Source organism: Terrapene carolina, unplaced genomic scaffold (genome assembly GCF_002925995.2).
Source record: "Terrapene carolina triunguis isolate 2854851 unplaced genomic scaffold, T_m_triunguis-2.0 Scaffold310, whole genome shotgun sequence".
In the NCBI taxonomy this organism is placed as follows: domain Eukaryota; kingdom Metazoa; phylum Chordata; order Testudines; family Emydidae; genus Terrapene; species Terrapene triunguis.
This window is the reverse complement of record NW_020664661.1, coordinates 1,430,860-1,454,390: the sequence shown is the minus strand read 5'-3', so window position 1 is coordinate 1,454,390 and position 23,531 is coordinate 1,430,860. Positions and strand designations below refer to the sequence as shown.

The 23,531-nt window shown below is 53.2% G+C and overlaps 1 protein-coding gene across 9 annotated transcripts in view; it reads left to right on the top strand.

The window, feature by feature from the left end:
* Positions 1 to 23,531, top strand: part of LOC112119842 (sorbin and SH3 domain-containing protein 1) — an 84,467-nt gene that overhangs the window by 28,180 nt on the left and 32,756 nt on the right. For 6 of the 9 annotated variants that reach the window (XM_026657777.1, XM_026657780.1, XM_026657779.1 and 3 more), the window contains exons 9-13: positions 12,249 to 12,314; positions 12,881 to 12,982; positions 14,283 to 14,332; positions 19,489 to 19,664; positions 23,197 to 23,285. In XM_026657777.1, the coding sequence (XP_026513562.1) occupies positions 12,249 to 12,314; positions 12,881 to 12,982; positions 14,283 to 14,332; positions 19,489 to 19,664; positions 23,197 to 23,285 (483 nt within the window). Of the gene's footprint in view, positions 1 to 12,248; positions 12,315 to 12,880; positions 12,983 to 14,282; positions 14,333 to 19,488; positions 19,665 to 20,962; positions 22,472 to 23,196; positions 23,286 to 23,531 lie in introns of all 9 variants that reach the window. The other 3 variants (XM_026657781.1, XM_026657775.1, XM_026657773.1) reach the window with 2 other exon arrangements.

The window sequence follows — 23,531 nt, the reverse complement described above, 5'->3', positions numbered from 1 at the left end:
GATTTTGTCTAGGCCCTTGGCGTCCTGCTCCTTGCTGCTTCTCTCGTGGAAGGCTGCTTTCCTGGTAGCAATCACTTCAGCCAGGAGAGTTTCTGAGTTGACCTTGGAGCCTCCCTATACTGTTTTCTTCAGAGATAAGGTCCAACAGTGTCCCCACCCAGCCTTTCTACCCAAGGTGATGTCGCAGTTTCATGTCAACCAAGACATTTTCCTGCCTGTCTTCTTCCCAAAACTGCACAAGACAGAAGAGGAACGATGCTTACACTCCCTGAACATTAGAAGGGCACTAGCCTTTTATATTGACAGGACAAGTCCCTTCCACAAATCTACGCAGTTTTTTGTTGCTATCACAGCTAGAATAAAGGGTCTCCTGGAGTCATCCCAGAGGATCATCCTGGATCACAGCCTGTATCCAGGCCTCCTTTGAACAAGCAAAGGTCCTGCCTCCGGCTATCATGAAGGCCCATTCTACGAGAGCGCAAGCATCTTCAGGAGCTTTCGTGGCACACATTCTGATCCAGGACAGCTGCAGGGCCGGGACATGGTCATCGGTCCACATGTTTGCGTCCCACTATGCCATCACCCAACAGGCCAGAGATGATGCCAATTTTGGAAGAGCTGTGTTACAGTTGGCATGCCCACGAATTCGTAGCCCATCTCCAAGGACACTGCTTGTGAGTCACCTGACATGGAATGGACAGGAGCAAGCACTCAATGAAGAAAAAACGGTTACTAACCTTCCGTAACTACTGTTCTTCAAAATGTGCTCATGTCCATTCCATGACCTTCCCTTCTACCCCGCCGTTGGAGTTGATGGCAAGAAGGAACTGAGAGGGCGAGGGGCTGGTGGCACCCTTATAGCAATGCATGAGTGCAGGCCTCCAGGGGCAATAGAGCCAACCCTAAGGATACCATTGTGGGAAAACTCTCTGGCAATGGTGCATGCAGCGCATGCACACCTGACATGACATGGAATGGACATGAGCAACACATCTCGAAGAACAACCATTATGAAAGGTAGGTAACTGTTTTTTGCAACCACTTGGGTAGATAGCACTGAGAAGTTCCCCCTGCATTAATGAACCTGCAAGGGGTCTAAGCAGAAAAATTAAGATAAGAAGGAGCAAGGCCCATGTAGAGGAGTCCGGACTCACCCCTGCAGCGCCTCCTGCTGATCATCCAGGGAATTAGCTCACCAGCCTCTGGAGCGCCCTCTGCAGGGCAGTGATCCGCCTTGTCCTCTGCACTGGCCCCGTGTCCCTCCCAGGACCCCAGTGCCCCTTGCTCTGGGTGCTGCCCCCTGGCAATACCCACACATGCTAGGTCTCCCCTCCCAGGGGAACCCCCACCCACTAACCCCACCTCACCTCAGGATAAGGCCACTGCCAGTCACCAACTAGCCCCCACTCTCTGGGGCTGACTGCAGTATAGGCCACTCATCATCGGCACGGTTGGATTTGGAGCTGCTGCCTTGGCCTAGCCCTGGGCTGCCCTCTGCAACCCCCAGTACCCCTGGCCTTCTCCTAGGCCACAGCCTGGGGCTTTCCAGGCTAGAGCTCCCCAGCCTTTCCCCAGCCCTACTCCATACCCTGTCTAGCTCCCTGCAGCCAGGCCCTTCTCTCTCTGAAGGCAAAGAGAGACTCTTGAGCTCCTGGCTCCCAGCCTCCTTATACAGGCCATCTGGGCTCTGATTAGGGTGTGGCCCAGCTGCAGCCACTTCCCCCAATCAGCCAGGGTTTTACCTTGCCCTGCCCCAGCCCTCTGCAGGGCTTTTCCAACCCCTCAGGGCAGGAACGGATGTCCACCCCTCTACAGAGCGTGCTCAGTGTCCTCTGTGGCTGCCCTGCTGGCTGGAGCTCTCCTTCCTTCTCCTCTCCAGTTGCCCTGTTGGCTGGAGCTCTCCCTTCTCCCTTACTTCCCTGGACTGCTGCTGCTGGCTAGAGCTCCTTCCCTGGACGACTGCTGCTGCTGCTGAGCAAGGGGGGGGGCCTTGCCGGCCAGCCCCCACTCCCCACCATCTCTGGAGGGAGAAGCCAGGACCCCACCTTCACCATCACCACTACCACCTGTGGGGGGTCCTTTCTGCCTAGCTGCCAGGGTTGCTGGAGCTGCTGCTGCCGCTGCTGCTGCATTTGTCCTGGGGAGCTGCTGGAGCCTGGAGGTGGAAGAAGAGGACTGAGTGGACCATCGGCTGTTGGGGGAGTGCACAGGACTCTGGAGACCACTGTGGAGGGGGCTATTCTGGACTGAGAAATTTTCGAACTGTGCTCTAGTGGTGGGGGCCTAGACTGTGTTTGTGGGGACACAGGGGGTGTGGCGTGGAGCCTGCCCCCTGGTCCATCTGTGTCCCCCCCCGGACCCCCACCACCACCGTTGCCCCCTCCACCACCCCCACAGCCCATTTACCATCTGCCTCCGCTCCTGCCTCTGGGACTCTGCTGCTCTCCTGACCTGCCACGCCCTACTGACATCGTTTGGGCCTGCAGCGGCAGGCAGCCGCACATTGACTTTGTACGAGCGCTCGTGGGCGCACCTACCCCCCTGGACTGACCCCTTCCCCTTTTCAACAGGCCCCCCAGCTTTGCCCCTTGCTGCCTACCCCATTTGCCCTCTGCAGCCTTTTGCCCCTCCCCAGATTTAGTTTGTTTGCCTGCCCCACCCTTTTCCCTCTACAGTTTGGTTCGGTTGTCCCACCCCAGCCCTGCCCCTTGGTTTCTCTGCCCCATTCCCAGCCTAGTTGCTCCCCTTCCTTTGCCCCCACCCTTGCCCTGATTGACCCCTCCCGTGCGCTTGTGCCCCCCATCACATTTTTGTTAATCACTGCACCTCCTGATGTTAGTGTGACCTTCCCTCCCCTAGTGCAACTAGAGGAGCCGGTGTCGGTGACTGTCCCACCCTCCCAAGCCCTTGCTATCCCCCCGTTTCGGTGCCCTCCTCCCCTGCCTGCAGCCTAGCGGGGAGGAGTTGTTGACCTGCTTTCCCTTTAGCCGCCCCCCTTTTTTCTCCGGTGTGTTTTCCCCTCCCTCCCTGCTCATTATGGAGGGGAACACGGCGGGCGAGTCCCCCCCAAGTAGGCCCTATCACCCCTCCCCCGCCTGTCCCCTTAGCCGCTGCCAAACCACCTGCCACCGCTGCGGCATCGGCAGCAGCGGGCAACGGGGTGACCTCCGCTGCTGCCACGTCCCTCGCTCCCTCCAATTCTGGGGGAGCTGCCCCAGCCGGCAGGAAAGGCCAGGGCAAAAAGAAGGGGAAGAGCCCCGCTAGGAAGACTGGGCCCTCCATGGCAGGGGCTACCCCCACTGCCGCGGCCCCGCCATCGGCCGCGGCGTCCCTTCCCGCCGCTCCCTCCACCAGCTCTGCGGGTGCCCCTCCCCCGGCCCCCAGGGCATATGCCCAGGTGGCGGCGGCCCCCCCGCCTGCCGGTACGCCATCTCGTCCATCCACCGCCTCTGTTTCCAATGGTAGTGGCCTGGGCCCCTTCCCCACCTTGACTAGGAAGCACGGAGTCTGTTGCCTCCTGGTGCCCGCCTTGCCCCACGTGGAGACCTACGTGCGGGCGTTGGCGAGGGTGGTGGGGCCCATGGCCATCGTGGCGGCCTCCAAAATGTATGGCAAGGTTGTTTTCTTCCTTGCCTCGGTGGCCGCCGCCCAGGAGGCGGTGGAGAAGGGCCTGGCGGTGGGGGGCGTGTTCGTCCCCCTGGAGCCGCTGGAGGACCTAGGTGTCCGTCTGGTCCTCACCTCCGTTCCTCCTTTCCTTCCCAATGTCGCCCTGCTGCTCGCCCTTTCTACCCTGGGGAAACCAATTTCCATCGTCCGCCCTCTCTCACTGGGCTGCAAAGACCCCGCCCTCCGTCACGTCCTCTCGTTCCGCAGGCACGTGCAGCTCCAACTGCCGCCGGCAGCGTGTGGCGGAGAGGCGCTCGAGGGGTCTTTCCTGGTCCACTATCGGGGGCCCATCACCGGGTGCACTATTCCACAGGGGAGACCCGGTGCTACCTCTGCCGGGCGATAGAGCATGTCCGGAGGGACTGCCCCTTGGCCCGGCACGGAGGAGCATCCGGAACCCCCGAGCCCCGGCAGGGCGCCAGCCCTACCATTGCTGGCGCCCCTGGTTGCCCGGTTCCCGGAGCCGCCCCTCCTCCTTCTCGGACTACCACTGCTCCCGCTCGGGCTTCAGGGGTACCTCCCCCAACATGCCCAGACGAGCGGGGGAGCCCCGCCTCTGCTACGTGCATTGTGACGGGGCCCATAGAGGAGGGTGCGGTGGGGGTATTGCCGGGCGCGGGAGAGGGCCCTCCCCAGGGGGAATCCGTCCCCCCTCCTGCTGCCCCATTGTTACCTCCTCAGATCCTCGAGCCATCATCTCTGCCCCCCGACCCAACCCCTGTCACCCAGCCCGCAGATACTGCCATGGAGGGCTGGACCCTGGTACGGGGAAAGCGGGGCAAGCAGAAGGCTCGAGCTCCGCTCCTGCCATCTGGTGCGGAGGCCCCCCGGAAAACCAGGAAGGGGGGCACCGCTGCCGAGCCTTCCGCCTTGCCCGCGGGTACATTACATCAACCGTCGCCGGCTGGGGAAGGTGTGGCAGCACCGGAGGATCCCACCATCCATCCTCCGCAGTCCCTCCTTGCGGAGGCCCCCGTTGAAGCCCCTCCTACCCCCTTGCCACCTGTACCCCCTGCGATACCCGAGGAAAGTGTCGCCTCGGGTGCTAGAGGGGAAGACCCTGGGGTGGTGGGAGGTGAGCTGCCCTCTATCTATGAGGAGATCGAGGCCCTGGGTCTAACCCCAGTCACTCAGGGGGAGGACGACCCTCTGCCAGCGGGCCTCGATCTGGCCGACCTCACCCCAGCCACCCTTTCTCCGTCTTCTGTGCCCCTACCCGCTGCTCCAGCCTCAGAGGAGCCCCTGGAATCTTTGTCCTGCCCGGCTGCGAGTGACACCCCGCTGACGGCTGCCGAGCCTTTTCAGGCGACGGCCGGTGCCTCGCAGCTGGGACACGAGTTACCAGGGGTATCCCTTGTTGGCGTGGGGCAACTGAGTTCCTTCCTGGGTGGGAGCCCCGTTGAAGATTGTTCACCTCCTGCTGCCGTGGCTGTTCCACCTGCCATAGAGCCTGAGCCCGGCATCCCTGGGGACCCCGTCCCTAACCCTCAGACCCCTGAGCCCGACCGCAAGGAGCCAGCTTCCGGCTGTCCAGCTCCTGGGGCCCAGGATCCCACCTCTGTCCCTCTTCCTGACCCTACTCCTGCCCCCGGCCCTGCCCTTACTCCTGACCCGATTCCTATCCCCTCCACCTCCCATGATGCTATTGCCGCCCCTGGGGACATCTCCTTCTCTTTCCCAGAGGATGACCCCCAGGGAGCGACCTTTGTGTTCCCCAGTCCCGACCCATTAGGGGCTGCTATCCTCCCTCCGCCGCTGCCTCCCATTGAGCCGGGGTCTGAGGCGGGCCGTGTGGCGCTGGTCCAGCGGGCGCCACGTCGAGGGTCCGCCCCTTGCCTGCCCGTCTTGGTGGGCCACGGGGCAGTGCCAGGGGCCCCAGTGGGAGATGACCAGAAGCCAGTAATCCCACCCCCCCATACGCTGCGAGAGGAGCTGCGGGAGTTTTTAGAAGACGTCCGTGGCTCCCGCAATAAGGTGCCGCTCGCTCTCCAGCGATGGGGGGATTTCCACCAGATTCTCCGGGCCGCGAGGGCCCTCATGGGGGAGGGTAAAAGGACCGGGAAGCAGGGTGCCGCGGTTTACCAGCGGGTCTGCAGCTTCCGTGACTCCTTGCTCACCTTCGGGGTGGGTCACGGTTTGCTGCGTGGCCCAATGGGGGCCGTGAGCGTCCCTGCCGACGAGGATCCCCCCCAGCCCTCCTCATGCCACCAATTACCTTTGCAACATTGAACACCCGGGGCTGTAGGGTGGGTCTCCGCAGGTGCCAGGTGCTCTCCTTCCTTCGGGAAGGGGGGTACTCTGTGGTTTTCCTGCAGGAGACCCACACGGATCCGGCCGCCGAGGACAGCTGGCGGCTGGAGTGGGGGGACAGGGTCTATTTTAGCCATCTCACAGTTCATACGGCTGGAGTGGCTACCCTGTTCTCCCCCGACCTACGGCCCGAGGTGCTGGGGGTTGCCGAGGTTGTGCCGGGCCGCCTGCTGCACCTCCGGGTCCGCATGGAGGGGCTTGTGGTCAACCTTGTCAACGTCTATGCCCCGACATCGGGCCCGGAGCGGCTGCCTTTTTATCAGCAGGCATCCGCCTTCCTCGGCTTCTTGGATCCTCGTGAGTGCCTGGTCCTGGGCGGGGACTTGAATGCTACCCTCGAGGAGCGGGACCGCTCGGGGACCGAGCAGTGCCCGGCCGCCGCGGACGTCCTCCGGGAGCTGGTGGAACATCACTCCCTGGTGGTCATCTGGCGCGACCACCACCCGGACGATGTCTCCACGTTCACCTATGTCCGGGTGGGAGCCCATCGGTCGTGCCACTCCCGGTTGGACCGCATTTACTTGTCACATTTCCATCTTTCACGGGCCCACTCCTCCGACATCAGGCCGGCCCCTTTTTCGGATCACCATCTAGTCACCGTGACGGCCTCTCTCTGTGCGGAGAGGCCGGGGCCGGCCTATTGGCATTTTAACAATAGTTTACTGGAGGATGTGGGCTTCGTGGCATCCTTCCGGGAGTTCTGGCTGGTCTGGCGAGGGCAGCGGCGTGCCTTTCCCTCGGCACGGCGATGGTGGGACCTAGGAAAGGTGCGCGCCCGGCTCTTCTGCCGCGACTACACCCGGGGTGCCAGCCGACGGAGGGATGCGGCGATAGAGCAGTTGGAACCGGAGGTCTTAGAGCTAGAGAGGCGTCTGACCGCCAGCCCTGAGGATCCATCCCTTTGCGGAGCGTGCCGGGAGAAGCGGGAGGAGCTCCGGGCCCTCGACGATCATCGGGCCCGGGGTGCTTTTGTTCGATCCCGCATCCGCCTCCTTCGGGAGATGGATCACGGCTCCCGCTTCTTCTACGCCCTGGAGAAAAGGAGGGGGGCCAAGAGGCACGTCACCTGCCTCCTGGCGGAGGACGGCACCCCCCTCACGGATCCGGCGGAGATGTGCGAGAGGGCCAGGACCTTCTACGCACACCTTTTCTCAGCGGATCCGACCGACCCTACCGCTTGCAGAGTGCTCTGGGACGGACTCCCGATGGTCAGCGCGGGCGACCGGGACCGGCTAGAGTTGCCTCTCTCTCTGGCCGAGTTCTCGGAAGCCCTCCGCCGCATGCCCACCAATAAATCTCCGGGCATGGACGGGCTGACCGTGGAGTTCTACCGCGTGTTCTGGGACGTCCTCGGCCCGGACCTAGTCACCGTCTGGGCCGAGGCCTTGCAGAGCGGGGTCCTCCCTCTTTCGTGCAGGCGAGCCGTGCTCGCCTTATTGCCGAAGAAGGGGGACCTCCGCGACTTACGAAATTGGCGTCCCATCTCGCTCCTCAGCACGGACTACAAAATCGTAGCCAAGGCCATCTCGCTGCGGCTGGGGTCCGTGCTGGAGGACGTGATCCACCCAGACCAGACCTACACCGTCCCGGGCCGTAGCATCTTTGATAACCTCTACCTGGTCCGGGATCTTCTGGAACTTGGGTGTAGGGATGGTCTGTCGTTCGCCCTCCTGTCCCTGGATCAGGAGAAGGCGTTCGACAGGGTGGACCACGAGTATCTCCTGGACACTCTGCAAGCGATAGGCTTCGGACCCCAGTTTGTGGGTTTTCTCCAGGTGCTGTACGCTTCCGCAGAGTGTCTGGTCAGGCTCAACTGGACCCTGACCGAGCCGGTCAGCTTCGGGCGGGGAGTGCGGCAGGGGTGCCCCCTCTCGGGCCAGCTTTACGCTCTGGCGATCGAGCCCTTCCTCTGTCTCCTCCGCAGGAGGTTGACGGGGTTGGTGCTTCGGGAGCCGGAGCTGCAGCTGGTCCTGTCGGCGTACGCCGACGATGTGCTCCTCGTGGTCCAGGACCCGGGCGACTTGGTGCGGGTGGAGGCTTGCCAGATCGTGTACTTGGCGGCCTCCTCCGCCCGGGTCAACTGGGTCAAGAGCTCTGGCCTGGTGGTAGGGGCCGGGTGGCAGGTGAGCTCCCTCCCACCCGCGCTTCAGGCCATCCGGTGGAGCGCGGGTCCGCTGCTCTATCTCGGCGTTTACCTTTCTGCCACGCATCCCTCTCCGCCGGAGAACTGGCAAGGTTTACAGGGCAGAGTGATGGAGCGGCTCCGGAAATGGACAGGACTACTCCGGTGCCTCTCCCTTCGCGGGAGGGCACTGATACTCAATCAACTAGTCCTGTCCATGCTCTGGTACCGTCTCAACACCCTGGTCCCGGCCCCGGGCTTCCTGGCCGACCTCCGGAGGGCGATTCTGGAGTTCTTTTGGCCAGGACTGCACTGGGTCTCTGGGGGGGTCCTCCATCTGCCCCTGGAGGAGGGAGGGCAGGGCCTGAAGTGCCTCCGCACTCAGGTCCATGTCTTCCACCTCCAGGCCCTGCAGAGGCTCCTTTATGGTGCAGGTAGTCCGGCGTGGAGTGTACTGGCGCACGCCTTCCTGCGCCGCTTCCGAGGGCTCCGATACGACCGGCAGCTCTTTTATCTCGATCCGAGAGGTCTTCCGCGAGACCTCTCCAGGCTGCCGGTCTTCTACCAGGACCTCCTCCGGACCTGGAAGCTGTTCTCAGCGACCAGGCCCGTGGCGGCCACCGGGGGGGCAGATCTCCTCGCGGAGCCCCTGCTACACAACCCCCAGCTTTGTGTGCAGGTGGCGGAGTCCCCCGCGGTGCGCCAGAGGTTGGTCTTGGCAGAAGTCACTAGAGTCGGAGACCTCCTGGACTACGACCGGGGAGTCTGGCTGGATCCCCTGACACTCGCTCAGCGCATGGGGCTCTCCAGTCCTTGTACTCCCCGGCGCGTACTTCAGGAGGTGAGAGCCGCTTTGCCGCCCGCTGCTTGGGTCTACCTCGACCAGGTCCTGCGCGAGGGCACGCCCCGCCCACCCTCCACCCCTGGTCCTCCGGACCTTTTTATCGGGCCCCTGCCCCATGGACCCAACCGGCCTCCCCGCCCCTTCTCCGTGAGCTGGCTGCACAACTTGCAGCCGGTTCGTTTCCTGACCGCGCCAAGGAAACATCTATACGCGCTCGTGCTCCACACTCTTCACTTCCTCACCCTCGTGTCCCGCCCCGATACGAAGTGGCAGGACCTCCTGCCACCTGTCGAGGGTGAGACGCCCCGATGGGCCAGCCTCTATTCCACCCTGGTCCCGAGGCCCGCCGGGGATGTCAGTTGGCGGCTCCTTCATGGGGCCGTGAGCACGGGCGTGTACTTGGCGCGGTTTACCCCTGTCCCTGACACCTGTCCTTTCTGCGGCGTGAGGGAGACCCTGGCTCACGTTTACTTAGAGTGTGCCAGGTTGCAGCCCCTACACCGGCTCCTCACCGACATTATGTTGCGTTTTTGGTTACACTTTTCCCCTCACCTTCTCATTTATGCACTCCCTATCCATGGCCCCACAAAGTCACGGGACCTCCTGGTCAACTTCCTCTTGGCCCTGGCTAAACAGGCCATCTATAAAACCAGGGCGAGGAGGTTGGCCGATGGAGGTTCCTGTGACTGTGGGGCCTGTTTCCGATCCTCTGTCCGTTCACGTATCCGGGCAGAGTTCCTCTGGGCGGCGTCCACTGGCTCCCTTGACACCTTTGAGGAGCAGTGGGCGCTGTCCGGGGTTCTCTGCTCGGTATCCCCGTCAGGTTCCCTCCTTTTGACCCTTTAATCGCACTCCTGTCCCTGTTTTTACATTAGTTGTCCCCCGTAATCATTTGGGTTTTAGGTCCTGTGGGTCCTCCCCTTAGGCTGGGGGGGGATCCTTTAGCAGTGGGCGGGCTTTGCTCGCTTTGCCCGCCCACTTCCCGGAACCCAATAGGTACAGCCCACCAATGCCTTCCAGCTCCTGCTGAAGTCCCACCTATGGCCTTCTTGCTACAGTCCTGCCAAAGACTTCCATCCATCCCTCCCACGACTGCCTCCCCTTTCCCCTGCATTCAGAAGAAATTAAGTTAATCCCAAGGGATCCTGGTGGAGGAATCCTTTCCATCATCTTAACCTTATGCATGTGAATGAGAATCACTGCAGTTAAACATTTGACCCTAGGTACACAGTGATAGCTTTGTTAGCCCAGTCTGTCTTGTGTTCTGGGGCTTCTAGGTGTACCCTGTAGCTGCTTCCTCATATTTCTGTCTTGAAAATTTCTAATGCCCTCCCGCGGCAGCTCCTGGTAGTGCGATAGCTGTGCAGCCACTTGGCTGATGGAACTGCCCTGTGAGTCCACGCACATGATCTGTGCACCATGCTGCAGTGTTACATCAATCTCATTGATGCAACTTGTGATCTTTTAGTCTGTGAGTAATCTGCCCCTGACTGGAAACTGTGGCAAGTTGAACAATGCTTCACTGACGTTCAGCTCTATAAGATGAGCTCTGCTGCTCGCTTGGTCTGAAAAAGCAGCTGACAGCTCTCAGCAATCGTACTCCTCCAGGCTGCTAGAAGGCCAGGTCATCGAATGTCACTGGTAAATCACGTTTAATCAGAGGTCCCCTGTTAACGTGACTTTGAATTGAGCAAGTCTCAGCAGTCGTCCTGGGATGGATGAAGTGAGGCTCAGGATTCCCAGTCCATTCCTAGCCAGTCCAGTGGGACCGTGCAGGCAATGTCCCAGTTGTTTGAATGGGATTCGATGTTCAGTCCCCATAGAGCTTAGGACACTTTGGCAGCATGGACTCTTTATGGATATATCACTGAGACTCTTCCGCCTCACACCCCATATGCGTATTCCCTAATTCTGATTTTCTACGGGACCTGTCCACAGAATATAACATTCAGTCAATAGTTCCATCAGCTTGTCAAACGCACACCAGCACCTTCACCCAGGCACTTGTAGGGCAGTTGCAGTTTGGCTCTTTGCTCCAATACTGGGAAGCGGGGGTTGGGGAAAGGGAGACCCGCATTGACTCTGCAAGACTGTCTTCCATAGCCCTAAACACTGATGACTGTCAACAACAGACCTCTTGGGACTTGTAATAGCCATTTATAGTGTCTGCAGCCCAAAAGGTGGCAGTAAAAAGTAGAAATATGCCCAGTCCAGAAACCCAGATCCAGGCAATCCCAGAACTTTGGAGAAATTCAGATCAGGAGCCGAACTTCAGAGCAAGATTGCTGCTCAATTCCACCTCCAGTAAAACTGACATTGGTGAACTCTCTCTAGTCTCTCTCAATGACTCTCAGGTGCTCAGATACCACAGCCGTGTGAACGGTGTAAATACCTAGGACTGTGCTCTGTTTGTAAAACAAGAAGCAATTTTTTTTCTGTTTGGTAACGTGATCAGCAAGTTTATTCTGGATTCACTGAGAGAGAATAGACAGTCTTTGCAGCTGCTTCACCAATGGGAGCTGTGCTGTTGGGAAATGTGTGTAGCATGGCATTATCCAATTAGCAAGGGAAATCATGACAAAAGGATTTCATTCCGAACAGGCCTCTGCAACATAACTGATCCCACCACAGTTAAAAACAAACAAACAAAAACCCCAAAGCCATAAAATGTAGCTTGAATTTTCTTTTGCAAAGTTCATTACCCCTCATCCTCCCAAAAAGGTGAAATGAAAAATAACACCTGTGCATTCTCATTGCTCTACAATGCCAACACTGGAAATTCAGCCATTTATTAACATGGTATGTATTCACAGTTGGGAGCGGGGATGGTGGGGGGGAAATATATCCCCTTTTTATTTATGAAAGGCCCTTGTTCTATCCCTTCCTTTTGAAAAGAAGAATGAGCAAGAGAACACTTTTTTCTTATTGTGATTTCTTTTTTGTTGTTGTTTTGTTGGGTTTTTGGGTGTTTTTTGTTTAGAATGCTTTACAACTGCCTGTGCCTTCCCTCTGGGTGGTGCAAAATCCATGAAAACATCTTATAAAAATAAAAAATGGCTTCAGACAGTATTTAAAACACCTCTCCCTAAATTGTGCATGTGCCCTTGGCCTTCCATAACCTTTTGGTATTTGTGCTACAGCAGATTGCCCTTTTTTTCTCTCTTTTTTTTTTTTTTTTTTTAATTTTATTTTCAGTGTTGATGCAAATCCCTAATGTATCCCTCTGTGTTCTAATCCAGTTTCCATATTCTCTGTGATGTCTTTCCTTATCTTCATTTCCTCATTTCCTCCTCTGCTTTCCATCAGCCTCCAAAAAAGATATGGGATTATACTCCTGGAGATTGCTCTATACTTACTAGGGAGGATAGAAAGGTAATTCTATCTCACATATGTTGTACCACAGTGTGTGTGTGTGTGTGTGTGGTTTTTTTATCTGGCATTGTTTGGGTTTTATGAGTGTGTGGGTGGTGACTCTATTTTTTTTTAATTTGGCATGAACTCATTATCCTAACAATTAAGTTGGCCAGTAAATCGTTTCAATAAGCAGTCCTTAAAACATAATCTAACATAAAGCTGAGTGGTTGTTTTGTGTTCTTGACCTGCAATGATAATTGTACTAACAGCATATTGCATCAATGTTACAGTATCATCTGTTTTGGTTTTTTTACAGGTGGGTTTTATGATACTTATGGTTTTTACAATTAGATTCCAGCAGGCCTGGTGCATCTCTGAATGTAAATATTAAATGCCTAAAACCATTGTATCTGTGATTATTGAAAAGTGATTAATTACTGGTGAATTTCTGTGTCTTATCTGTACCATCTTTGTCTTTTTTTTTTTTTAATAAAAAGGCTCTTTTATTTCAAAATTAACATTCCTTTGTTTTCCCCTAACCCTAAGCATTATTTTTCCCATTCTTCTTCTCCTTCTTTAACCAGACTGATCTAGAAAAAGACATTTACCTCTACCAGACTGAGTTAGAGGCAGATTTAGAACAAATGGAGAAGCTTTATAAAGCGCCAGATAAAAAGCCACCGAAGGTATTTCCTCTTCTTTTCATGCTGCCAATCCCTGTTTTCCCAACTCTCTGCTCTCTCTATTCACTGCTGTATGGTTATTAAACGAGGCTGGGGTACATAATGCCCCAACCATTCTAATTGCATGGCTTACTGTGTAGCTGTCAGAAATGATAAAACATGATGCTGAGAATCTGGCTCGAAATCCATTTCAGCTACAGTGTTTCCCCCTCCCCCTCCACCTTTTCTAGGGTTTGTTTGGTGTCTCTACAAAACCCCCTCACTATTTTTCACATGAATAGGCAGCAGCAATCGGCTTTAAATTCTTGGTTGACGTCACGTCACCATCTTGTGCCTTTCAAGCGATCCGCCTTCCCACATTTTTTCACACATACCCCATTCTTATGTCAGGACGCTGTGCCTACCCCAAGATCTGGATTTTTTGCAAGAGATTTTATGCAACTGTCCTTAAGCTGCAATCAGTGCGGCCTTCTTGAGCAGGCTAGCCATCGCCGCTGTCCTGATGAGAACTAATCCTAGACTAGAAAGATTAATTCGGTAATGCTCCTATTATTATTATTTTATTATTTTAAAGCTACAATAATTTTGATTGGGACTTGGAAGCTGCTCTTTCAAAGACCTCATTAGCTTTTGTATATCATCTGCATTTCTTCCAGTTTATGAATCTATATATGGGGACAGGGGGAGAGACAGACTAAAAGTTAAACATAGTATTTCTTCCAGAATTGCCTCAAATTATTAAACAATGTGCCTAGGAAGCGTTAGCTGGATTAAAAGTGAGCTGATGGGAGCTGGCTTTTGCTACTGAAGCTGTGCAGCTGGCATTGCACCTTAAGGAAGGAACCCGGGCTTAGCCATTTCTTTTCTTGTTAGCAGGATGATATTGATTTGAACGCTGAGGAATGTATTATGCTGCAGAAATGTGATGTACCTTTAAAGAAAACGGGGGCGGAGGGTGTAGGGGGAAAGCCTGGGGAAATAATTTATAAGCATGTGTCTCCTGGTCCTGGCCCGGCTGATTCTCTTTTCTAGCTTTTGGCTTTATTCACAATGACTCATTTGCAGACAATAGAGTAGGCACCGTGAAAAGTCATCGGCTATGCTTAAAACCTGTTGCTGCCCTGAAGGACCCCAAGAAAATTGTTGGTCTTCTGCAGAGACATTGCTGTATTAGACTGCATTGAAACTGAAATCTCAATGTTTTCTGAAGGCCAGTATAGCTGAAAAATGACTTAAGCAAGCCTTTTTCTTTCTCTTTGCATCTCTTTGTGTATCAATGACTTCGTTGTTTGGACTTTTGCAGAGTACAGCAAGCAGCACTCCTCTGGAAACATCTTCAGACCACTCATCCTAGTAAGTTTTAGAACCACTTGTTTGTTTTGTTTCACAGTTATGGGACTTTTCTGTTAGGATGTTGGAAGTGGTTCTTTCTGGTGACACATGCAGATAACATTAGCATGATATTTGTGAATTAGTTGAGGGTAGAAGGTCAGCTATATAGTTTTGAATTAAGTTGGAAGTTATTGTATAATTATTATTATTTAGTGGTACTCAAACAAGAAATGATCATTGTTCTACATGCCTTCTATTTAAAAAGCAAACAAAACTGTAACTTCCTCTTACATTAAATTTACAAATAATTGATCATGCTATATGGGACATAAAATGTCTAGTCATCTTGATTGCAAATGTTCCAATGAGTGGTCCTACCTCCAACTTTCTAGACAAAGAAAGCAATTAAATAATTCTCAGACTACAATTTTATGCTGCTATTTTAGAGGAAGATTCAATAGGAGATGTGCTCTGTCCAGATGCATTGCAGATGGAGCCAGTTTACTGTAAAAGATGGAGGGAAATTCCAGAGCCAGATGTGCCAATTTACCACTACTGGGGATCCAGCACCTTCCTGCTAACCTGTTATTCTCTTTAACTGAAACAAATGTGTAGTATTCCATCTAGGCACACTTATACAATCCAGATGGATGGGGAGTAAGGAAGAGCATGTTTTCCCCTCTGATGTCCTCAAATTTCATGTATATTCATCTTCCTTGACCTTGTATGATATGTGGTTTGGAATTCTATACAGTTAGTTTTGCACAGTTCCCTTTTGCCTGGGTTCACTTTGCAAAGGAATTTCCTTCCATTATCATAATTTGGAAGGTGTCCTGGCCTTATCAAGTCCATTATTTCATGATTTTTTTTTTAAATTTTTATTTTCGCAAAGGAAGGCTAATAACACTAAACGACATCAGAGTGTGTTGCAAAATATATAAGTGTCGCTTATGTTTGGCAATGGCTGGTAAGGATTCTGAATTCCTGACTGCACTCAAAGAGTTCCAAGTCTTGTAAGTCTTTCCCTTACCTTGACTCCTACTTTCCTGGATCACTTCCATCAGCTGAAATCAGTATGCTTCATTCTTCCATCAGGATCCTACCCAATTCTCACCAAAGTCCAAGGAAACTCCACCATTGACTGCTGTAGGAGTTCAGTTGGGCTCTCCATAAATAAATGATATGCTCATTATTGGTGAGGGCGGTGAACCAAAATTCCTGAATTTGGCCTCCCTTGAATTCTGTTGAGTGGTTATAATCTCATAATTACCAGTTATATAGATTGTGTTTGTTTCATTTTAATTTTTTTAATGAATTGTTTAATCAGTTTCCCATATGTATCTATTCTCCTCACAATATTTACTGTCGGTACAATGGTCAAAAGTCTGAATACACATTAATATGTGAAGTTATGTAGATGTACATATAATTACATTGTATTATGTAGCACCAAGGCTAGATTTTCAAATGATGGCACTTCACTTACTCCCACCACATCTGTGCTGTTTAGATGACTACCTCCAAACACTGCACCCACAGTAAATGCTTTAAGGAAATGATATTTTGTTTCTCAGCTCATGGGATGGGATCATTCTCTCTCTAGATTTGCATGCAGGGGGGAAGGTATTCTCTGCACATGGATCTGCCCCTGTGGAAGAGCATGGGGGTGCTACCTCTAGCAGCATAGGCTCCCCTCTCTTCCTGCCCCCATTGAAGCACTTGGGGATCTGTGCTGGGGGAGGGGAAGGTGGAGGATGGGATGGGTAGCCTGGGAGGACTCACACGTTGTTCCCCTTCCAGCCCTGTGGAGCTTAGGTGGAAAAGGTAACGCTGCCTGGGGCTTTACTGTCTTTTCTGCAGAGCCACCCCTCTCCCCTGGGTGACCATGGGCCAGAGAATCCTTTGTAGTGTGGCTCCAGTGGAGCAGAGCTGTCATGGCACAGGGATGCTGCTGGCTGCCAAAGCCAGAGTCATAGCGCCTCCATGCAGATGGCTCTGGCCTCCCATGGATAGTGGATGCAGGCCCTGCAGCCTGTTTCACAGGTTGTGCAATGATGGGGGAGAAGTCAACAATGGGCCAATGGGAGTCTCCCAGACACTTCCTCTCCCACAGGTGTTTCCCCAAGAGAGGATCGTCTGGGTCATTGGTCTTTAATTACTGGGCTAAAATATTTCCCGCTCCCAGGTCGCAAACCTCAGGGGAGTAAATATCAGCCTGTAATCACTGGGGCTGCCCATTTGGGCTCCTCAGGAACCTGACAACCAGACATTGGGGTAAACCTGACTCAAGCTGCATAGTGCTGTGTTTGTGATACCCATTCTGTGGTTCTGGCTGTGGGTCCCATTGAAGCCAATAGGAGTTTTGCCTGGGAGCCACAGAATTCCCTTCTTTCTTTGTATTTTGTTTTTCACTAGCTCTGTTATTACCCCAGGGCCCTAACTAATGGGAGATCTGGTCTTCTCATGATCTCCTCCCCTATCCAGGAACTGAAATCCTTTGAAAGGACCAAATGTCTTGTAATTCCAACTCCATTAATGGCTTTCTGAGGCATTGAAAGAAGCTGTACCCATCAGGCACCATGTCCCTCCCAAGTAACCAAGCACACACATACATCTGTTGGTATGTTATTGCTGCTAACACAAATCAGATATACATCTGGGAATCATGGGATCTTAGCCTACTTTCAAATGGTTTCCTCAAATCAGTAAATGATTTGATTTTTTTTTTAACTTACCAGGAGTCATACTTTGTCCCCAGTATAGCTTTGTTATAATAAGATTTCATCTTATTAGTATTGTCGTTGTGCAGTGTCTGGCTGAAGATGCTCAAGCACTAGGGTTGCCAACTTTCTAATTGCACAAAACCGAACACTCTTGCCCCATCCCCTTTCCCACCCCTTCCCTGAGGCCCTGCCCCCTACCCCGCCCCTTCTCCAAAGCTCTGCCCCCGCTCACGCCATCCCCTCTCCCTTTGTCGCTCACTCTCCCACACCCTCACTCATTCGCTCATTTTCACCAGGCTGAGATGGGGTTGGGGTGCAGGCTCCGGCTGGGAGTGCGGGCTCCGGGGTGGGACTGGTGAGGAGGGGTTTGGGGTGCAGGAGGGGGGGCTTCAGGCTGGGGGGTGGGGCAGAGGGGTTCAGAGTGTGGGAGAGGGCTCCAGGCTGAGGCAGGGGGTGTGGGCTCTGGGATGGGGCCAAAAATGAGGGGTTCAGGGTGCGGGAGGGGGCTCCAGGCTGAGGCCAAGGGGTTCGGCATGCGGGAGGGGGTTCTGAGCTGGGGCAGCGGGTTGAGGCACAGGAGGGGGTTCAGGCTCCAGGAAAGAGTTTGTGTGTGGGACGGTGTGGGCTCTGGGCTGGGGCCAGAAATGCCGGGTTCACATCCCGGGAGGGGGATCGGGGCAGGGGGTTGAGTGCAAGGGCGGGTGAGGGCTCCAGCTGGGGGTGTGGGCTCTGGGGTGCAAGTGGGGGCTCCAGGGTGAGGCCAAGGGGTTTGGAATGTGGGAGGGGACTGGAGCAAGGGGTTGGAGAGTGGGAGGGGTTTTGGGGTACGGGCTCTGGGCGGCACTCATGTCAGGTGGCTCCCCGCAAGTGGCAACATGTCCCTCGGCGCCTAGGCACAGGTGCAGCTAGGCGGCTCTGTGCACTGCCTCCGCCCGCAGGCGCTGCCCCTGCAGCTCCCGTTGGCTGCAGTTCCTGGCCAACAGGAACTGCAGAGCCAGCGCTCTGGGTGGGGCAGGGGCAGCGCACGGAGCCCCCGTTGCTGTCCTTCTGCCTGGGACCCGAGGGACATGCCGCCACTTCCAGGAAGCCCCGCTGAGCCAGGTAGGGAGCCTGCCAGCCCTGCCAACAGGACTTTTAACGGCCCGGTCAGCCGTGCTGACTGGAGCCGCCAGGGTCCCTTTTCGACTGGGCGTTCTGGTCGAAAACCGGACACCTGGCAACCCTATCAAGCACTGGTATCAGATGAGATCTGCTCTTATGAAACACACAACCTGCTTGACTGCTTAGCATGTCTTCTGCCTCTGGAAAAGTCATTTATACTGTGGCAATGCCGACCTTTTGTATCTGGGAGAGAACAGTGAGCTGTAGGAATAATACTATGTAGCAAACTGCTTCTCAGATTCATGCCTTTGGGGAGATTCCTTAACCTTGGCCTGCCTGGAGTTGTAATCAATCACCTTAGTTTCGTTGGCCTAAGCAAATGAAGTCATGTCTATTTTTAACATAAATCTCACAGTCTAATGCCAGGGACAGAATTCTGCTCTTGCATCTGCCTGGCAGATCTGGACTCCAATATTCTGCTCTCCCTACAGGGGAGCTCTGTGCATGTGGGCAGAAAAGAATGCAAGAATTGAGATCTGCCATGCAGGTTGGGGCAGAATTTAACCTCAGGAATAGACTGTTTCAAATTTGAAACAGTCTATTCTATTTGTGAATGGGAGGCAGCAAGGACTAGTGGTTAGAGCAGAAGCTTAGGTGCTGTTTTTTGTCCCCAGTCTGGCCACTGAATTACTGAGTAGCTTTAGGCTATGTCTACACTAACGCGGTAAATCGACCTATGCAACACAACTCCAGCTACATGAATAATGTAGCTGGAGTCAATGTACCTTAGGTCGAGTTACCGCAGGGTCTACACCACGGGGAGGTCGATGGGAGAAAATCTCCCGTTGACTTACCTTACTCTTCTTGTTGGGGGTAGAGTATAGGGGTCGATTGGACAGCGATTTGCAGTCGATTTGGCGGGTCTTTACTTGACCCGCTAAATCGACCGCTGGTGGATCAATCTCAGATCGTCGATCCCGGCTGTAGTGTAGACCTGCCCTTAGACAAATCTCTTACCCTCTCTGTACTTCCATTTCCCCATCTATAAAACACGGGGATAATACTTCCCTGTCTCTTGGGTGTGAAGAGAGATGTAGCTTGTACAGCTCCTTGAGACAGTGGAATGGAGGATGCTATAGCAATGCTAAGTATTTCAAGTGTGATTTCAATACGTTCATGGTCTTCAGCTAGAAATCTGACCTCAGCTGTATTGACATGCAGAGGTGTAAGAATCACAGGCACTGCGGAGCACGGGTTCACGAGTGATCTCCTCTGACCTGCTCATGATGCTCTCTAAGCACACAGGAAGAGAGAGAAATCAGTCTTTCTTTTCTTTTTTAACCCATTTTCTAGCTCAGCCTATTTACCCAGCTACCAGGCAGCAAGGAGAGAGCTGGAACCAGCACCAGCGGACCCTGCTGGCTTGGAGAATGAAAGGCAGATTTACAAAAGTGTGCTGGAAGGTGGCGATATCCCGCTGCAGGGGCTAAGCGGTCTCAAGCGTCCTTCTAGCTCTGCTTCCACTAAAGGTAGGTCAGCAGAGCACTGACCCCTTCCCTCCATTACACACGGTGAGGTGGGTGAACTGCCAAGGGCGGTTGGGTCCTTATCCAAACCTAGTGAGGTCTACCTGTCATTCCTCTCTCCTTCTCTGCCTTTCGTCCGCTTTTCTCTCCCCACCGAGCCTGGCCACGCTTTCCCTTAACCCAATCCCCAACCAACTCCAGCTTACCAACAGGGTCAGGACTCTTCCCTTTGCTTTCCCTTATTTCTGTCTCCCTCTTTCCAACTGCTAACAGTCAGCCAACACCACCTTCCCCTTTTCCTTCCTACCTGCAGCACCCCCATGTCCTCTTCCCGCCACCCTGCCTTTGCTGCTGTTCCTGGTGTGCAGTCTGATCAGGTCAAGCAGTGTCTGCTGGCCTGAGCACGTCTGCATTTCAGTACCATGCACTCTGGGGCTCTCCTGGCTCAAAGACACATGGGACCCCTCTCGACCTGGCAATTGCCTTGGAGCCCATGAGATACAAAGAGAGCAGCCAGCCCAGCAGAGACTGGTGGCACTGTTGAGCCTCCACCTGGAGTTTGCAGCATACTGGGACAGGCGAGAAGCCTGATGCATCTCTGAGCTGGTTGTAAGCTAAAAATGGCTGGGGGCAAAGGAGCTGGTTCTTTTGTTTTCCAAGCCAATCCTCCTACAAAATAGCATATCACACCTGGGAGTTTCTGTCTTCATCTCCCACTCCCAGCTGCTTTCAGCAAACATAGCTGTGCAAATGGTGCAGAGAGCATACTCAGCCAGTCCCCAGCGAGCACAACTGCCGAGGGCCAGCAGATTTGGTCCATTTGTTTTAGTGCAGACGCTCCCTGACTTGCCTGACCCTGGCAGGAATAATTTACTTGGCAGCTGTTGCGTGGGCAGGACCATGGTTGGTCTGATCACTGGCTCACAGTGAGGCTGCTTTTGCAATATTAATCCCTCTGCATCCTGCTAAGGCCCACATTCTGCTAGATGCTGAGTTGCCTCTTGCATGGTGTGGAGGATGCTCAACATTTGGCAGGATTGGGACCTACAAGTGCTCCTGGCCTGAATCTAGACCTTCTTCTGATTTTAGAAACTCCACAGCATTGCAGAATTTTGCTGTATCTTTGCACTCGCTTTTATAGCGTGGCTTGTGCATTGTCTCTCCTGCTTTTTTCTTTCTTTTGAACACCAGTTTTTTAAAGTGCATTTTGTGACATCCAAGCATGTTATCTCTCCTTTCTCAATAGCTTTCCAGCATTTAAGCTAACAGGTTGTATTTATTTTATTCTGCATGCTTACCAGTGGATCGTAAAGGTGGGAATGCTCATATGATTGCACCCTCTTCAGTTAATAGCCGAACCTTTAATGCTAGTCATACCAGTATGTTAGGTCATGCATGTAAACATAAGAAGCCCTTATCAGCTGCAAAAGCCTGCATTACTGAAATCCTCCCTTCCAAATTCAAACCCAGACTAGCTGCTCCTGCTGCTCTTGTGCAGGACACAAAGGGTATCCTGCTGCCTCATGAGAAAGCGCAAAGCTGTGAGAACCTTCGTAGCTCCAGTGCCTTGTTTGATAACAAAAAAGCTTTCCTGGTCAATGGGGAAAGCGTAGAAAACCTTCTAATGCAATCGAAGCAGGAATATGTCACCAAATCCAGCAGCACTATGAGCCTACAGGAGTACAGCACCAGTTCTAGGAAGGGCTACCTTCCCAGGAAGAGTGGGATGGAGTTTACAATGCTATATAAAAATATGCATCAGATCAACAGGTCCAGGATCCACCTGGGCACCATCTCATCCTGCAGCGTGAGGGATATTGCATCCCAGTTTGAGAACGAGCTGAGGGACAGAAGTGAGCAGAGCCCCGGTCGGGAGAATTCAGAGCAAATCCCCAAAGACACTGTCTCATCCCGCATCATCGCCTTCGAGCAGCTGATCCAGAGATCCCGGTCCATGCCCGCTCTCGACTTCTCCAGTGGGCAAAGCAAATCGCCCACCTCTCCCCAGTCTAAGAGCTGCCTGAGCTCGGCCTATTCAGCAGAATCCCTCCTGGAGTCACCAAAGCCAAACCAAGAAGAAAAGGATGCTGCCAGCATGGCCGACAACTCCTCTCACTCCTGCAGCAACGTGGAGGACTTGGCGTCAGATCTCAGTGACATTGTCCCCATGGACATGCTCTCGGCTTGCACGGACGAGACTGATCTCCAGTCCAACGCATCCAACGACAGCGGCGGCAGCCTCAGCCATGCCAACGGGCCCCGGAAATATAAATTAAACAAATGCAAAGGAGCTTGCCCGGCTTCCTACACCAGGTTCACCACCATTCGTAGGCACGAGCAACAGCAGGCCTCCAAGAACTCCAGTTCCAAAGGGGACGCCCAGGGGGACAGGCACGCGCTCCCCAGAAATGTCTATCTGATGAGCCCACTTCCCTTCAGATTGAAAAAGCCCTTCCAGCACAGCCCAAGAAAGACTCCGCCCCCGGATTGCCTGGGAGTCCCGCTGGTATATAGCACTGAGAACCAGAACAACGCAGCTCAGCCACGAGGGTGCCAGGCGGAAAAGAGTCACCACTCCCTGCACAAACGGTGCTGTGAAGACAGACCTCTGGCCCCCAGGCGCCTGTCTTCCTTTGACATTGTGGAAAGGCTTAGCCATTTCCCCAGTATGGAATCCAGTCCAGAAAGCTCCGTTCTCCTAGCTGATATGCCAGACTCCTTTAATAATGGGAATATTGTTCCATACACTTTCTATCACAGCTTGGATAGAAACAACAACCCACAAAGCGAACTCAGGACATACCCTGGAGGTGGCTATTTGTGTACTTTACCACTGTTACTTTATCTGTCTTCCCACTTTGCTTTTTTCTCCCTATTTTTTGTTGACCCGCCTCTGCATCATCCAATGCTCATTTTCCTCGTGTGTCTGATGTCCTTTGCCTGTCTTGCTTAGCATTGTTTTTCAGAAGTGCAACTGTTAACGAGTTCTGAACAAAAATTTCTGCTGCCTTTTCTAATCGCCATCCAGCTCAGTTTGTCTCAAAGGCAATTCCTAGGATGTGAGAATCTTGCAATGAGATAGACTTAATCCCGTATCACTTGCCTATGTGCGAATAGAATACGTCAACCCAGTTGATTTGGTTTTCTAAGGAGCAGTTCCTCCAGGTCTAATTGTGTCTCTGTGTTTCTGAGTGTGCAATCATGTTGTATGTGTTTGCATGGGTGGTGGCCGTAATATGCTAAATCATATTTCAATGGCAGCAAATATTTTCTTCACAAAGTCTTTTTATGTTTTTACTCGCTTTCCCACCTTTGTATTATCCTTTGTTTCAATCTGTGTTCACAAGTACAGCCCAAAAGGGAAAAAAAATTCCAAAACATTATCAATATTTGACTGAGCATTTGGTCAACAACAATTGAAAATCCTTTCAACTGTAATGGAAGCAAATTGTAGTACTGTCAAAATATTTTTTTTCCTTTCTGGTGAAATAAGATAAGTCCATTTGTTTTTTAACTGCCTTGTGTTGTTTTGAAGTAGATTCAGAATCACCAAGGCATTTTGCACCAGTTGATTACATGGAAACTCCAGAAGAAATTACTCGTAGACGTCATGATGATAAAGAGGTAAAGCCCTTCCTTGTGGTTTAGAAACATTTCTAACAGCTAAATATACAGGAAGCACACCATTTGGCCTTACATAGCCTCTGCATCTCCGTACCTACTTATGGAGGAAGTGTTATGTAGTAGTTAGAATAAGAGACTCCAGATTTCTATTACTGCATCTGCCACTGATTTGCTGTACGGCCGTGGGCTAGTCTCTTCTTGACCTCTCTGAGCCTCAAATTACCCAGTATGTAAATGAGGATAATA